At 41.0% G+C, this 17098-nt stretch overlaps 2 protein-coding genes and 1 long non-coding RNA gene across 5 annotated transcripts in view; 1 reads left to right on the forward strand and 2 right to left on the reverse strand.

The window, feature by feature from the left end:
* LOC123019067 (glutathione S-transferase A4-like) overlaps positions 1-7427 on the reverse strand; it is a 20651-nt gene extending 13224 nt beyond the window's left edge. The window contains exon 1 of one of the 2 annotated variants that reach the window (XM_044421524.1): positions 7421-7427. The gene's annotated coding sequence lies outside the window, so the exon portion shown is untranslated. Of the gene's footprint in view, positions 1-453; positions 535-7420 lie in introns of those variants that run through there. The other variant, XM_044421522.1, reaches the window with a different exon arrangement.
* Positions 1-16369, forward strand: part of LOC123019072 — a 19354-nt gene extending 2985 nt beyond the window's left edge. The window contains exons 3-7 of one of the 2 annotated variants that reach the window (XR_006413844.1): positions 6633-6698; positions 11260-11398; positions 12985-13122; positions 14194-14247; positions 15995-16369. This is a non-coding gene — a long non-coding RNA (uncharacterized LOC123019072). The remainder of the gene's footprint in view (positions 1-6632; positions 6699-11259; positions 11399-12984; positions 13123-14193; positions 14248-15994) is intronic. The other variant, XR_006413843.1, reaches the window with a different exon arrangement.
* Positions 2842-11809, reverse strand: LOC123019070 (glutathione S-transferase-like). Its single transcript, XM_044421530.1, has 7 exons — positions 11777-11809; positions 9162-9270; positions 7421-7472; positions 6715-6847; positions 5721-5856; positions 4384-4515; positions 2842-3107 (listed from the first exon to the last, which is right to left on the reverse strand). Exons 2-7 carry the CDS (start codon positions 9246-9248, stop codon positions 2982-2984), a joined length of 666 nt encoding a protein of 221 aa, XP_044277465.1. The 5' UTR covers positions 9249-9270; positions 11777-11809; the 3' UTR covers positions 2842-2981.
* Positions 16370-17098: the final 729 nt, after the last annotated feature.

The following is a 17098-nucleotide window of genomic DNA, read 5'->3' on the forward strand; positions in this document are numbered from 1 at the left end:
GGGTCGTGTGCAGTACAGAAAAGCAGATTTATTCATATTGCCTTTCTCACAGTACAAGCATAACCCCTTTGATCTAGTGTCACAGTTCAAAGCAGAGAATCCCAGTTGGAGCGCTGCTTCACGTCCAAACCGGCAGCGAGCCACTTCTTGCTAACTGCACTATAGCCCCTGCACCTCTCTGCCCACTCTCCATTTTCCCCTCTTGATGCTTTCACTCTTTGCCCTGTCTTCTCTCCCGCATGCCTTATTCCTACTTACCCTGCTTCAGTAGATTAACATGCAATTATTTCTTTCCATTTCCCTATCAAAGGTCTGCCTATAAACCACAAGGATTGTAAACCAGAAGGCGTTTTTCCTCCTCTGCTGCCAACAGTTTTGTTAACATTTAACCCATTAACCCCCCAATAGTTAAATTAAAACAGTTTAAAGTTAAAAGGATCACTTGCATCATACCTGCTAACCTCCTGCAAGGCAAGGGCTGATTTTCCTCTCCACTGAGAAAGCTGGCTGTCAGAGTGGTATAAAGTAGGATGCCCCACCTACTTTGGGGAAGTCTGTTTCTACTTCGGGGAAGTCTGCCAGGGCGACTTATTTTATATGGTAAATTCGTTTTATATTTTTAATGTATTACATTTTAATGCTTTGTGAGCCGCCCCGAGGCTTCGGCGAATGGGGCGGCATAGAAATGTTCTAAATAAATAAATAAATACTATCTTCCCCTCTGGGCAGAGTAAAAGAACCTGCCAGTTAGCATTAGAAAACTTTTTTTTATGTTATTATTATTTAAACATAGATTTCCCATAATATATCCTCAAAACAGTGTTGCATTCTTTTAACCTGCTTAGCCTGATGCACAAGCTACTATCCATCTGGACAGCAATCCCATCGCTACAGTTATTCATGCTCTTCCAAATTCTTACACAGCAATGAGTTAGGGGTAGGACTGCTTCTGAAAATGGTCTGGAAACTTCAGCTGCTCTGAAAAAGGGAAATAAGATTGTTAACATGAACTAGCCAATATGGACATATCCCACCAATGTTCTATGTTCTTCACTGGCTGTTTGTCTGGCCCAGCAAAGCCCTAAACAGCAGGAGGCAAGGTACCTAAAAGTTCATCTCCTCTGCTCTTTGTCATCACCCCTGTTGTCTGGACCACATGTGAAAGGCCAGTGGACCAACCTGTGGCCTTGATGAAGAGAAGCTGCTCTTGGGCACTCTCAACAGTGTACAGACCTGCTGGGGCATGTGCTCTTGGCAGCTGCCCAACCAGTCCTAATCTTGGTGCCAGCTCTTCTATGAACACATTTCATTACGCTCAATCAGACTTATTTCTGAGTAGATGTATGGATTTGCACTGTAGCACCAGCTTCACAAAACACTTCAGATTTCACTTCTAGGTGCTGCATGCCACTTTTAAAAGCCACAATAAAGTTGGAACAAAGGTAATAGGAAGGGACCCTTATCCTGAAGCATAGATCCTGCCCTATCCATTCAGATCCAGGGGCAACCTATAGGTGTGACTTTTATTGAGCTAACATGCAGCCTCGGCCACATAATGTATTTTGAGGTGAGAATTCAGACATCGTCAACTTCCATCAATAATCCTCCCATGTTTTTTCATCAGTTTTGCATTTTTTCTTAGCACAGAATATACATTAGGGCAGGGGTCCTCAAACTTTTTCAACAGGGAGCAAGTTGAAGGGTGCCAGCAATGGGCGTGGGCTGCCAGGGTGGGGCGGGGTGGGATGGGCGGGTGTGGAGATCGTTTTCTCCAAGCGAGTCCAAAACAATCTCCTTGAGAGCAAGCCGCTGCCGGGTACGTGCATGGCGAGGCGCCAGCTTGCTCACAAGGAGATTTTTTTCTCCGAGTGAGTCCAAAAGACTCTCCGCATGAGCAAGCTGCGTGGCGAGTCCAAAACCTCTGTGGCGGGGCTGGATAAATGGGCATGGCGGGCTGGATCTGGCCCACGGGCCGTAGTTTGAGGAGCCATGCATTGGGGAGAAACAGACGCAATAGCTACATGATGCTTTCTAACTAGTAGCAGTAATAGCCCTCCTTCTAGAAGCACCCCTGCTTTACAGAGGGGAATCCTCTATTTGAAACTTTCTACTGTTGAAGGACTGCCCCATTCATGTCCAGCTTAAACATCAAGAATTCTAAGATGAGAGAGTCCAAGGGCTTTAAGCTGCCCATGAACAGTTAGTACTGTGCTTATTGTAGATTTGCAATAGGCACAGTGTCCCCAAGTTACAATATCCCCCACTTAGGTGAGATATATTGCATTTCTAAGTAAACTATAATTTGCACCTATATATAAAAATAATAATTCTCAATTTGCACCTATATATAAAAATTAGTATCTCAAACCAGTGTCTTTTCAATCAAATCAACACTTTCTTTTCTAGTGTTGTTTTCTCTTTCTCTGCAGGGTTTTATAATGTGTAAATGGCCACTCAGTTATGCAGTCAGCTCTAGAAATCTTTGCTTCAGAAGGTCCCCTAAAAATGCAATTGTTTCATTAGAGCTTTGACTTGGACCAGTAGATGTTTCAGTTATGCTAATATCTATGTTTGTCTCTGCTGTATTATTTTGTAATTTTGCTAATTATTACAGTAACTTCATAGCACTTTTTAAAAATAGAAAATAACAGAATTGGATCTGTTATTATATTGTCAGCTGCCTTGAAACTTCTTTGGAAGAGAAAACAAAAGATAAATGTGTTTAAAAAGCAAATTATTTATTATTAATGGTTACTGTGGAATGCTACATTTCTTAGTATATTGATCCAATATAAAATTGCATTTTTATTTTCACATATAATATATAAAATGTTTCAGAGTAGTATTAATTTTAAATTTGTATCCGTTAACCTGAAGCCAACTGATTACCTAGAAGTACTCTATAAATGCCAGTCTGGACACAGATAAGAACAGCCCCTTTGTAGGTAGAATTCTAGTACCACTTAACAAACACTGGATTTTTATTTCCTGTTGAAAACTCGATTTGCTGTTGCTACAAGTTTTTCATCAGGTGGAGGCTTCCTTTGACTACCAGGCTCCAGAAACTTCTTTATTGTGGGAACATCACACATTCTTGCTTTAAAGGCCTAAAATAGGAAATGTTAGAAAGTGTTCACAGGAAGAAAGGAAAGTATACAAGAAAAAAAACCCTAAAAATTATAAGGCTGAACAGATTTTATACAAGGGGAAGTTTCATGACTAAATCCTGAGAAATATGAGACCAAAATCCAGACCCTTTCTCTCATTTCTCCACTGCAGCCAAGAAAAAATCTATTCTGAACTGTCTCCCAATCCCTACAAAAGACTTTGAGGGTGCATTATGTGGGCAGATTTCCCCCGCTCCCAGGTCTGCTGGCAGAAGTAGTTCCAGAAGCAAAATGGCACAACTGGATTTCACTTGTTTGCGGTTTGTGTGGATATGAGTGAAAGAAAGAGGGGTGTTTTTATTGCAAGCCCAAACACCATTTCATAATTCCTAAGGATCCTTAATGCAGAACCAATGGTGACATAATAAATTCACATTCCCAAGACAACCCTGAACAAACTCATGGTTGCTTCAAACTGGAAGAATGTGAGTCCCCTTCCCAGTTATTTTTTTTTTTTATAATAAAATAATTATTCCTAGATTTGGTACAAGGAAGCCACCTGCAACTCCCTTTACTATCAGTGATCTTAAAGGACAAAGCTATAGTTTACTGCAGACATTGTGGCTTTCAAATGCAACCTAAGCAGGAAATTCTAGCTTTTAGCTAGAGATGTTTTGTGCTTATTAAACGTACTTCCTTGTTCTCAGAGGTGTCAAGTTCTAATCGGCAGTACCTGCATTTTGGAAATGTTGATAACAGAACTTCTATTCACCTCTGCTGAAAGTTTACTTCAGGGGTGGGGAACATTATTCAATCTAAGGGCTGAATTCTAGTCCGAGAATAATCTTGGCTGGCACAATGCATTTATTGATGGGGCCAAATGTAAAGTGGTCAGGGTCAAAGTGTTCTTCGTAGTGCTCTAATGCTCCTCAGAAGTAATCTTGAGCAGTGTGTCTACACAAAAGTAAGCAGGATGAGTAGCTGAATGTCTACTTGCAACTAAGCCAGACTGACCCACTCAACTATTGTCTTGCCCTGCACGACCTCCTTTCCCTTGCAATGAAAAGTTCTTATCTCCAGCTAGCAGCTGAGCACCAAGAAAGGGACCTTTTTTTAGTGCTCAGTAAGGAAAAGTAGTAATATCCTATCAGCTACTGAAAATAAGAAGATTTCCATGGTGGGAGACGAGCTGAGCCCGAAGGAAGCAGGTGGCAGGCCTGATAGGTTTTCTGTGCCTGAGATATGTAATTAATTGCTACTCAGCTCATTCCTTCACCTGCAGCAGAGGAAACTGTGAGAGAATGGTGGACTCCTTTTCTTCTGCCATCAGTATAGTCTCTATCAGCTGGACATCAGCCCAAGTCATCTGGCACCCAAGAAGGAAGTGTTGTCCACTGTCTTTCAAAACCTATGGAATCGATGTTTATTAAATGTGAATAGATCAAATTACTTAGATGCATATTTACTTATCTACATATAGTCCTCTGATCTACCGAAGTCCTCACGCTTTAAAATAAAATGGTAGCTTACAAAAGTACATGAGACGTAAAAGCAACTGGAGAACGAGGGGTGGGGGAAATTTAGACAGACATGATTTTGTACATTATCTGTTTCTGTAACAACCATGCAGAATGGCCATTACAGAGCCCAATTCTGGGAGAGAAAGACTCAAGCAGCAGTTTTCCCAGGCAAGCTGAGAAAAGGCCTTTGGGGTAGCTCTGAAACATTGCAATGCAGCCACTTTAACCTATGCTAAACTTCAAGGATCCACTCAAAAGCAGGGTCATTCATTCTTTCAAAACATATGTACAGTATGCTGCCTTTTGGGTCACTACCTTGCAAAGGTAATTTACATAAAATCTATAATATATCACTCCACGAGCAACAGTTAAAGAAATACAGAGCGCTACATATTAAAAAAAATCAACTTTCACACAAAAAGAGAGATTTCAGCATCTTTTTAAAATCCACAGGAAGAAAATTGAGGTGTTCAAAACATGGTGCTGTAGGAGAGCGTTGCAAATATGCTAAACCAACAGAAACACATATAAGTGGATCCTCAATCAAATCAAATTAGAACTTTCCCTGGAAGCAAAGATTACACAAGTACTGTAGGCACGTCACAAGAAGTGAAGATTTTCTGGAGAAGACAATCATGCTAGGCAAAATTAAAATAAAAAGAAGAGGAAGACCAAAGATGAGATGGATCGATTCCATGAAGGAAACATTTGAGTTTACAAAGAGTTTTTGAGTTTACATTTTGGAGGGCATTCATTTATAGCAGCACCATAAGCTGGCGATTACTTTACAGTATGTAATAACAACATATGTAGGGGCAATATGTATTTTCCTAGAGAGAGAAATTCAGAAGCATGGGGACATTATTGTAAAAACTCTTGCTCTCATATCTGCCAAACTAAATAGAACTTGGTGGCCTACCCATGGGCTCCTACATTTTCTGAACTATCCATCCTTCCTCCTCCCAGGAGAACCTGTTTTGCCTCCAATTAACCGTTTGTTTGCTTGTCACAGCCTCAAGCAAAAATGCTACTGCTCAATCCCAAAGAAAATTTAAAATGAAACAAATTAGCCTTGCGTCTGCTGGTGGCATACCTTCTCATAAACCGGGAAGTATCTCTTTGTGGCTCGTTCAATAATTAAGCTAAGGTCCTTTTCCTTCTGAGGTGATTTATGATGAACCCTGATCATTCCCATCAGGTCTGTTGTTCCTTCTACATACATATCAATTCTGGGGAGATAGAAAGAGAGAGTCAGACCGAATAACCTACCTAAACCTATTTTCTTTTAAAAGAAAAATAATAAAAGATGCATCTGTTGTCACATGCCAGCCAGCTGCTTTCGACTGAGCCCCTTTTTTAAAAGATAAAAAGACAGGATGCTGTGGGGATCAATATCAGCCTTGGCAGACACATGCCAACCTTGTGGTGATGGGGCACCATTGGCCGCTGTTCCATCACCTGCCGCTCTGAGTGATTGCTCATCAGACCACCCTGGTCTCTGGGGCCCTAGACTTTGACCCCGCGGTCCAGAGCTAGCTACACTACTGGCTTCAATCCCCATTAGTCTCACTGAGCATGGCCAGTAGTAAGGAATCCCAGGAGTTTCGGTCCAAACAGGCTTAACGAACATTACATAATAGTATAGCATAGGATAAGGCTGGACTAATATACTATCAGCCATAACAATACAGATCAGTATTTTATCTGAGTTTCTGCTACTTGTTTAAAGTTTGTCTGTTGGTTCCTACTGATTACTTCTGTCGCTTTTCTGTCTTCCTATTTTGTTTTACATAACCCCTCATTTTAATGACCAGGATTGCTGCTGCTGCTAGCCCCATCTGCCATTATGCAAAAAAAGTTAAATATTTGTCCATGTAAGAAGCCTATGCTAAAATACAGCCAACTATGTTACAGGGCAAAGTCTCTTCCCTACATTTTTTACATGTAGAAAAACATTTATTGCAGAATCATGTTCAGTAATGATTACCTACTTTAATATTCCTAGATAGAGCCCTAGCTACTTGATTGGATCTATTTCAACTGAAATGTTCTACATCTGCACAAAAAATGGGTAAGAATACAATTACAGTGCTCTCTCCTTCAAATCCTTCCCGTAGAGGTTGTGTTTTGCAGCAACATAGTTGAGAATGGCTCGGGTCTGCACTAGCCTCATCCCATCGATTTCAACCATGGGCACTTGTTGAAAGAGCAGGCATCCATCTAGGGAAAAAGAAACATCACGTCAGTCTTCTCAAGCAATTGTACCACACTCTCCACACTGGAAAAAAGAGCATTTAAAAAAAAAAATACTTCGCAGGCTAAATGTCTTCCCACTGAAACAAATGTATGTCATGCTGCTTCCAATGGTAGATGCATGATCACTGTATTTGAGGGCTGGTTCAGTGTTTCCTGACGCTTCACCTGCAGTCCTCACATCTAATGGGGTTTAGGAACAAGTCTTAGGATCTTTTCTGTTGTCTCTTTCCAACTTGGCACATTCTTTGTGAGCTAGAACTTGTTTGTGCATCTGTTTGTCCATGTCCCATTATCCACTACCAAAAAAGAAGAGAAGATGGACAGATTCTCTGGATTTGGAAAACAGGTGAAAGTTCCTAGGTCACTCAATGGTTTGCACATAACATAAAGCCATGTTTTATGTCAACTATGTTTTCTTGCATTAGCCATCAGTTGTCTTGAAGATAAACAAACAAGCCACAGCTTATTTTCTGCAGGAGCTCTGAATCTGGATGAAGGTCTTAATCTGGGGGGAGACAAGAAGAGGAAGGGACTTACCTTTGATTAATTTTTCATATTGTTCTCTGGTTTCTAAAAATTCTTCTTCAAACTGAAAAGAAAGATAAATAACACGAGTCTAAAAAACTAACCAAATGATGGCATAAGCTTGTTTGTGCCAGAGAGCACTTCCTAAGTGGGAGTTTCATATCCCGAACACGGAGCGAACACTTTTAATTTTCTTTCTTCATTTCACTTGGGAGCCAGAGTTTGAACAATATAAAGACTAGCAGTATTATGTGACACACAGGTGCATTGTGATGTAACAGGAATATTGAATATTTGATTGATGCAGTGTTTTCATTCATGTGAAAGGCAGATTAGTCTTTTTCTAAAACACCCAATATTACTCTGCTAAGTGATACGTTTTACTTAAAATAAGCACACATGTTTGCTCATCAGATAGTGACGGGCTTATTCAAGTGTGGCAATGTCACTTACCATTTTATAGTTGAAAAAGAATTCACGAGCCTGTGAAGTCTAATTTCTTGGCAGTGTTTCTGCTGGCTGAAGGTGACTGGAACCTGACGCATTCCCCGTGTCAGTGTGTCTAGTTTTTACGGGTGCTTGGGGCCTGTTATCCTGTATCGCAAAGTTACATTTCTGCCCCTTCACATGCATACGAAACCATGTAGGAGCCATTTCTTTGTAGTGAAAAGCCCAGACAGACATTTATTTACTTATTTCATTTTTATGCTGCTCAAAAGCTGAGGCTGTCTGGGTGGTTAACGATTGTTAAAATTGAACAAGTTTAAAAGACACACATGCACAAGTTAAATAAAAGAACAAAACCATAACAGCTGCAATATGGAATGGAATATATAAAAGCAAAGTTTAAAAGTTAAATTATTAAATACTGGGAAAATAAAAAGGTGCCTGGTGCCAACCCCCCTCCAAACAAAACAAAACAAAACAAAACCCAAAGTAGGTGCCAGGTGTATTTCTTTGGGAAGCTCACTCCAAAACCAGGGAGCCACAACCAAAAAGGCCCCCTTCCTATTAGCCACCCCCTCACTTCCTTTGGAAAGGGCTCCCAGAGACGGATGCCTGAAGATGACCGTGAAAAATTAAAGAGAGAGAGAAGGGAAGGACACCTTGCCGGACACCAGGAAAGATGTCCCGCACATGGACACCATGGGCGCCATCTTGTCTACCCCTGCTTGAGAAATCTGACTGATTAGCATGGGGCCTAACAAAGGAGGGCCCCCAAAGTGCGTTATCTTAATTTTGTTCCGGTTTTTCAATCTGAGGCAGTGAAAGGCCAAGGCTAGTGCAGGAATGCAGAGTGCTTCCACCTCATCATCAGGCGTGCAGCATCTGGGATCAAGAAGGACTTCTGGTTCAGCCGACATAATTTAGAAGTTGGCCCAAGGCCAGCACTTCCCTTTAGAGGTTAAGCAGAAAAGATGGGAATGTGGCTTGTGGAATGTGACATTCTGCCGAAGAAAGAGTTATGGTATGGTTGCATTGGTTTTGAAATAAAACCATGGCATGACCAAAAGAGAGGGTGCAGCTGGGCTTGGGTGAAACCTCAGTCCCCTGCTCAAGCTGTTATGAGACTGAGCCCCCCACCACACACACACACACACACACACACACACACACACACACACCTCCATCAGGAATGCACCCTCTCCCACCTGTTGATATGGGTGCAGTTGTGACTGTGACACATTTCTCATAATCTTAGCAAATGTCAGGCAGGAAGGAAACATCCTTGTGGGATAACCAAGGTACAAACCTCCACACCAGCTGCTGCTAACAGCCAGCGGATGGATTCCATTCTCCCTCTTCCGTTGAAGTAGTAGAGTTTTGGTTTCCCAGCCATGGTTGCTCAAGCGTTGGATATCCTGAAAAACAGATCGAGAAAGAGATGTGATTCTTTCTCTGAGTGAAAGAGATTAAAGGTGGAAGCCAGTCCTGCAACTCCCAGCATCCCTTGGCCAGCCATGCTGATTGGGTTGGGAATTGCTGGGAATTGTAAATCTTTTCTTCCTAACTAAACTTGCAGAGGCTTATGTTCCAAGTCAGTGATGGCGAACCTATGGCACGCGTGCCACAGCGGGCACACAGAGCCCTCTGTGTTGGCACGCAAGCCAAGTTGTTCCAGCCTCACCCCAGCAGCCGAGCATCGGATAACAGCACACATAGGGACCGTGCGCATGCTCGGAAAGGAGTAGCGGCGCCAGGCAATGACGTTACAAGCCAGGACTCATTAACCGCGACTCATCCGAGCTTTCGCATGGCTGGTCAGTGCGATGCCAAGGATATATATATATGTTTGCTTGGACTGGCTGAGAGGTGTTTTTTCTAAACTAAAACCGCAGTTTTCAGGTTTTATTGCAGTGTTGGCACTTTGTGATAAATAAGTGGGTTTTGGGTTGCAGTTTGGGCACTCAGTCTCTAAAAAGTTCACCATAACTGGGTTAGGCTTAGAAAAATGAGGTGTCCTGGCATGATTTGGGTGGGTGGAATGTGTTTAGAATGGGCAGAAATGAGGAGCTGTGCAGAAAAAGCCACTCAAGGAAGGCTTTTTCAAATGCGCACCTTTCAATGGTGTTTTATCCCTTTATTAGGGTTAGGGGTGTGCACCAGGGTAGGGTTAGGGTTAGAACAACGAGGTGTCCTGGCATGATTTTGATGGTTGGGTTTTGGGTTGCAGTGTGGGCACTCAGTCTCTAAAAGGTTCGCCATCACTGTCCTAAGTTTTTTTGAGTAGGCTCCAGGTGGCGCAGTGGTTTGAACCACTGTGCTGCTGGGCTGGTTGATTGAAAGGTCGCCGGTTTGAATCTGCACAACAGGGTGAGTTCCCGTTGCTCTGTCCCAGCTCCTACCAACCTTGCAGTTCAAAAGCATGCAAATGCAAGTAGATAAAAAGGTGCCACTTCGGTGGGGTGATAACAAAGTTCCATGCACTTTGGTGTTTAGTCATGCCGGCCACATGACCACGGAGACTGTCTGCGGACAAATGCTGGCTTCCTCGGCTAGGAAACGGAGATGAGCACCGCCCCCTAGAGTCAGGCATGACTGGACTTAATGTCAAGGGGAAACCTTTACCTTTACCTTTAACCTCACATCATCATATGCCTTTAAACATGTATTTTGATTTTGGGAACTTAAATGTACTTTATTACTTAGATATTTTCATAAAACATTTACATCCCAACTCTGCATGATGTTAATCTGATTTATGATAAATAAGTTGCCAAACAATGAAATCTAGAAATCATAACCATTAGAATAAAAATAATAATTAGGGGGTAAAACATCTCAGCAGCTTACCAAACCCTTTCAGTTGCTGAACAGTTGCTAAGCTGCCAGAGATAACGGGGTAGCAGTAATGCTACAAATCTTAAAGCAGCAAATATTTGTGACCAAACATGGGGTCATGCAAGCTCTTTTTCACTGACTCTTAAAGAGCAGGAGAGACAGATGTCTATTGTATATGAACTTTCCCTGGGAACTTGTTCTCCCTGTTTACCCAGTTGTGCCCTTTCACCTGTGCCTAAAGTTAATATTTCACTCCAGGTGCTAAATTAATATGCACTAAAAATTATAATGTTAAATCACAAAAAGCGTCTCAAGGAAGTCTGGATGAAAAAAGGCCTACAACTACTGGCACATCCCAGCCCTGTCTAAACTTGGACAGGATTGTGCCCAAAGACATTTAAAATCCATACAAGTAGGAAACTTGTGGCCTTCTAAAGCTTGTTGGACACCAACTACCATCAGCCCTAACCAGCCCTAACCTAACCAAATACGATGCAGAATTCAGAAGACCACAGATTTCCTGCCTCTGACTCTAATATAAGAACTGCATGTACAATTGTTTTATACAGTGTAACCCAACAGAAAATGTGGGTGAGCCAGAAAGAGAAAGTTGGAAGCCAATGATGCTCCAGGTGTTGGACTGCAATTCTCATCATCCCTGGCCATCAGCTGTACTGAGTCCACAACTACAGGTTCCCTACCATCACGGTAAGCAAATGACTTAGCCCTTCTGTTTATGCCTTTCTGTCTTAGTTTTGCCACTTTTTCCCCATCCTGTTTCATGTGCCAGCAAAGAAAAATTCAGAAGAAAAAGCTTTTCTAAGCTTGAAGGAAAGAATGCTAAGACCAAAAACCTCATCTGCTTATTCTTTTTCAGTCAAAGCAGAGAATAGAAAAGCGACAAGTTAAGCATAATTCTCCCTTTCTCTCTGCCCCTCACATGCAAGGACATAAACTGACATTTGTACAAGGAGACAGCACTAATGCCAACAATTTCCCTTTTTATTCCCTTGCCTCTTGATTGTACATTCAAAGAGTTAAAAACCAAACCAAAACAACAACAACAAATTTGGGAAGACAACATACCTTTTCTGAGTCTTTGGTCTGGCCTTCAGGAAGTTCTTCCTTCCTGTGGTTCAAGAAACTTTCCCTGAAATGATTAACTCCTGCAGCTCCTCCCACAGAAGCAACTTCCCCATTCATGAACATTCATAATATTCCTTCTTCGGTTGATGTGAACCTGTCTGTTTTAACCAGCAGTGACAAAACTTGGGTTTCCAGTTGCTTCTTCCACCCATAAAACCTACAGTGGCTAGACCACACTTCAGCTTTAAAATAGTTATTTTCTGCTCTAGACAGGCAGTATTCTAACAACTTGCACAATGACCCCATTGGATACTGTTCATTATGTGTCAAGGTGGCACATTTTACCTGTAGGTATGCTGATCTTGCTTCTTCATACACAGAATCCATTTGTTTGCAGAAAAGTGTGATGTGTGAGGCAACCCAAGGGAAGGGAAGGGAAGGGAAGGGAAGGGAAGGGAAGGGAAGGGAAGGGAAAGATGTATCTACAGCAGGCTCTGCCCACTGACTATTGATCTGCACTGGCTTGTCCACTGCCCCCTCTAAGCTCCACCAACTAACTAGTTTGGTTTTCTTTTAAGTGACGTTTTATTATTATTATTATTATTATTATTATTATTATTATTATTATTATTATTACATTTCTATGCCGCCCCTTGCCGAAACCTCGGGGCGGCTTACAACATGATAAAATACATGGAAATACAATAGTACATAATAAATTACCATTAAATATAAAAATACAAAAAATACATTGATTTACAAATACAAAATTAAAATTATCAGTGTAAAATAAAAATATAGGATGAGAAAGAGAAGGAAGAAGAAGTTGCCCAGGCCAGATCATATGTTTTAACAATTGAAATGATGTTTAAATAAAAAGGTCTTTACCTGGCGCCGTGGCACCCATGGACTTCAGCGAGATTAACATACTTAAAAATGGAAGTCACCTTTTTCTCTGTTTTTATTTATCAGTACTACATTTTCATGCATCTGCTCCTGCACAACATTATGCTCATAAATTCCAGTGTAAAAACAACCCACTTCTGCTGCACTTGCGCTGGTATTGTGCACTCCCAACTTGGTGCTGGAACTAATGCAGGATCAGCATTAGGAAATCAAGGCATGAAAATATCTTGGAAACATAATTTAAAAAACCACAGTTCTTGCTTACAGTTTAAAGGTCTTCTCAAAAAGTTTTTTTCCAAAAGGTTTCTGATTGACGCCTTTAACTGGCCATATTAGAATACAGGCAAATAACCAGCAGAGGGCAACAGGCAACTGCATTTGAAACATCTAATCCACTTGGCATTTAGCATCATTCTATTAAACTCAAGGTCTTTCATTTGGTAAGTGCAATTACTTTTGTTTGTGAGATCTTTTGTTTGAAATTTAACATAAATTAGGAACATAGGAAATTGCCTTATCCTCAAGTGAATCCACTGGTCTACCTAGCTCAGAGCTCCATGATCAAAAATTTACTTTCAGAAAAATGTAGCTTCAGTCTGCTGGAGATATACACCAATTTAGCAATTTATGAATGAATGAATGAATGAATGAATGAATGAATGAATGACAGCACAAATCAGAATTTTGGGAAACTGACTTACAACTGCAGCCATTGCTCTGAAACCCAGCATAAGTTGACAACCTCATGTTCTCCTGTGATCTCCAGATCACAGAACTGGTTCCTAATTTAGATTACATATTTAGAATACCATGAAATCAAGCACTTGGAAAAGCCTCTTTGATTTCAGTGGGTCTCCTCCAAGCATGACTACATCTTGATCCCAGATTAAAACCTAATTTTAGTCACTCGACTGAGCTATGATCCATTCTAAAAATAAATGATACATTGCTTGGAAGATATACGGTTCTATGGAAGCAATTCCAAACTGCTTCCATGGTTAAGGATTCCCACAGTTACTCCTTGTAGTTTAGGGAGTATATCTTACTTAAGAAGTCAGCAGTGCTTCAGACTCTCATGAAGCAGACACAGCAGCCAGAATTGCAGTGGGTATAGTACAGGCATGAATGTGGCATGCAAGTGTGGCATTGCACCCAACAAAATATTGACCACTGTGGATAAATGCAACCTCGCCACAGCAGCACTCGCCCTTAAAGGAAGGTGCAGGAGGCCCCTGCAACAAGGGAAGCAACACTTGTGTTTTCATTGTCCAGAAAGGTCATCATTTGGAGATGCCCTAATTCCTTGGAAAGCAGCAGATCTCAATAGAAGTTCAAACTTCCTGCCACTTTCCTGGCACTACATTTGCTCCTGAACATTCACCCTCACTCTCAAGTGCTTCACCTAGTAGTAACAAGTTCAAGCTTATGTATTACTCTTGCAAAACAGCAAAATTTTCTTCTTAAACCAAGGCAGGCTGCTTAGTTTAGTAGCGTTGTGCTTCTTCCATCAGGTCAGAAGTCCTCTCTCTCCCTGCAGCCAGTCTATAACCACTTCCATGGGAAAGGTAGGGGATGGATGAATTTGTCAGTTTTCACTTCTTGCCATTTTCCATTTTTAAGGTTAATTTGTCTGGAAATTTTGAGAATTTTCAGTTTGTGCCAAATTCAGTGAAAAAAGTTCCCATTAAAATTCATAAGCATTTTGGGGCATATTTTACTAATGTGTGCATTTTTGCCTAAGGTACACTTTTTGCAAGCAATTGTATTAATTTTTGAAAAGTACTTCGCTTAAAATCTGCATTTTTGTGCAAATTTGCTGCTTGGAGAATTCAACAGCAAAAGTTGGAGAAGTGCATATTTTGAAGGATAGCTGAGTTTTGCTTCAAATATTGGTTTGAAAATGCATAATTTGGTAAATTTGCGCTGAAAGCAAGCAGAACCCATCCCTAGGGAAGGGTTGTTTAAAGATAGGAGTCTTATCCTTAAAAGTGCTTTCAAGGAGACAGAAAAGCCAAACTCTGTGATATTAAATGTATTACTTTTTATCCACATCTTCACCCAAAAAACTCAGACAGACATACACAACTCCATCTTCACCCCCCTTTTATTATCACAGCCACCAGGCATAGTTTTGGGGTGAGATATGGAATATTCTATAGATATAAATCCTGCTGGAGCAGATCTAAGGCTTTTCTAGTTCAGCATGTTGTTTCCCCAAGTTTAACACAACATCTCTGGGAAGCCCACAAGCAGATTGGCTCAAGAGCTGGCTCCTTCTGTCCTTCCCAGTAACGAGAATTCAGAGGGATACTGCCCCTGGACTGGGAGGTAATTTGTCCTGCACCACAAAATGGTCTTATCTCCTTCTTAAGCCAAGATGGTGACAATTACAACATACTGTGGTAGCCTATTCCTGTTGAACTCTCTGATATATGTAGTCTGTCCTGAATCTTGCATCACGGAGTGGAAGAGAGATATAAGTTCTTGAATTATAAACACTTTATTTCTCCCTGTCTGCTTTCTCCACATGATACATTATTATGCACACCTCTAGGATGACACTCTGTATATGTATTTTTTAAAAACCTAAATGACCCAGATGTTGTAAGCAGCCTTTCTGCCAAGGGAATTTGGTCCAACCACACCCTGCCAAACAATTACTTTGGTTGACAACTTTTACACCTTTCTGAGTGTGGTAACCAACTGTGCACGGTATTCCCAGCATAGTCACACCATGGATCATTATAATATTGTCAGTTTTACTTTTATATGCCCTTCCTGGTGTTTTTAACTGGTTACTGATCCTTACAAAGATTGGTTCTCTCAGCACCCATAGGATAAGCTTGCTCAGGGACTTTGGTGACAGTCTTTGCCAGCTCCTTGGAGATCCGAGTACGAGTACACAGTATCCCCCAGCTCACCTATATCCGCACACTTGTTGATACTCTCAAAGATGGTGACTGGTTTAATGGCCAAGTGGGGATTCTTGAATCTCTAAGTTGTAACAACAAGTCATGATACACAAAAGTAAGGAAAAGAAACACTTTTTAATGCAAAATAGTACTTCAGGATCTAGCCTTTGTGCTGGACACATATCCCGCATATGCCAGAAATATTATAAATTCTGGCAAACATTTAGCCTTTTGTAATAAGTCATTATTTGTATTTCACCATACCCCTCATGGACTTACTTGCACATGCAAGTGAACATTAGATAGGGTAAATTTCAAAATTATCCTTTCTGGTCCTTCAGTGTCTGGCACACTAACAGGGAGTAGAAACTTGATTTTAAAATAAAACTTTCCGTTCCAGGTCTGGAGAGAAAATTTACACTGCAGTCCTATAGCTCTCACCTGGGAAGCCCCATCACTGAAATCACTGCGACGTATGCGTTATGATGATATACACACAATTTATCTGCTTTACCTCACCTCTGTAGATCTGACAGTGCCAACTGATGGTTCCAGGAGCTATTGCAGAATGATGTAATAATTAGGGAATTGCTAAGTGTGCCCTATCTCTAGATCAGGGGTTCCCAACCTGGGGCACCCACATCCCCAGTGGGAGTGTGGTGGTATTTTTGGGGTGGGGGGTGAAAATAGGAAGGCTGCATTTTGCTTTACCAAAATGGGCAAATGGCACATTTTCACCAAACATTATTCCAATAATAAAATTATTTTGTTCGCATTTGGATTCAGTTCTCTTTTGTCAATCAAGACAAAAACTAGGAATTGCCTGAATCTACAGGCGGACTTGCGCATGGCAATCAGCAAGAAAGTTCTGTTTAGACAAAATTGTGATTGAGAAGCAGGAACAAATGAGTAATTGAATTTTATGTCCACAATTGGGATTGATTTTATTATTTACACTTTTCTTCTAATTGCTCAATTTATATTGGAATTTTATGCACTGAGTTAAAAGCCTTTTTTAGTCTGTTTGTTCAACTGCAGCACCATATGTGGTTCATTATTTGACTTCATCTTCAAATGTGATATTACTTTGGAACAAATATTATGTTTGTAGGGGGTGCAAACATACATTTTCTAGGCACATGGGGCACAGAAAAGGTTGGGAACTACTGCTCCAAGTAATATCCCCAGTGTTTTCCAAAATCATAAACCATATGTTGAAGCCCACAGGTTTAACTTTATTTTTAAAAAATCATCCCCACAACCTATTTTCAGTTATTAGTGTGCTAGGAAACAAAGCAACCTTGATTTATTTTTATTTGTACAAGGGAACATTCTTGCTGTACTACAATTACTTATTATCTTGGAAAAGCGAGCTGGACCCCAGGATTTCTCAACCTGGTTGCCCAGGTGCTGGAATGAAATGCTCATTGCAGCCCAAAGTATTTACCTGGCAGCAGGTTGGGGAAGGATTCCCTGTATTTTAACTTGTGAACAGTGCTACTCC

This window comes from Varanus komodoensis, unplaced genomic scaffold, assembly GCF_004798865.1.
Source record: "Varanus komodoensis strain SLA01 unplaced genomic scaffold, ASM479886v1 scaffold12, whole genome shotgun sequence".
Taxonomy (NCBI): domain Eukaryota; kingdom Metazoa; phylum Chordata; class Lepidosauria; order Squamata; family Varanidae; genus Varanus; species Varanus komodoensis.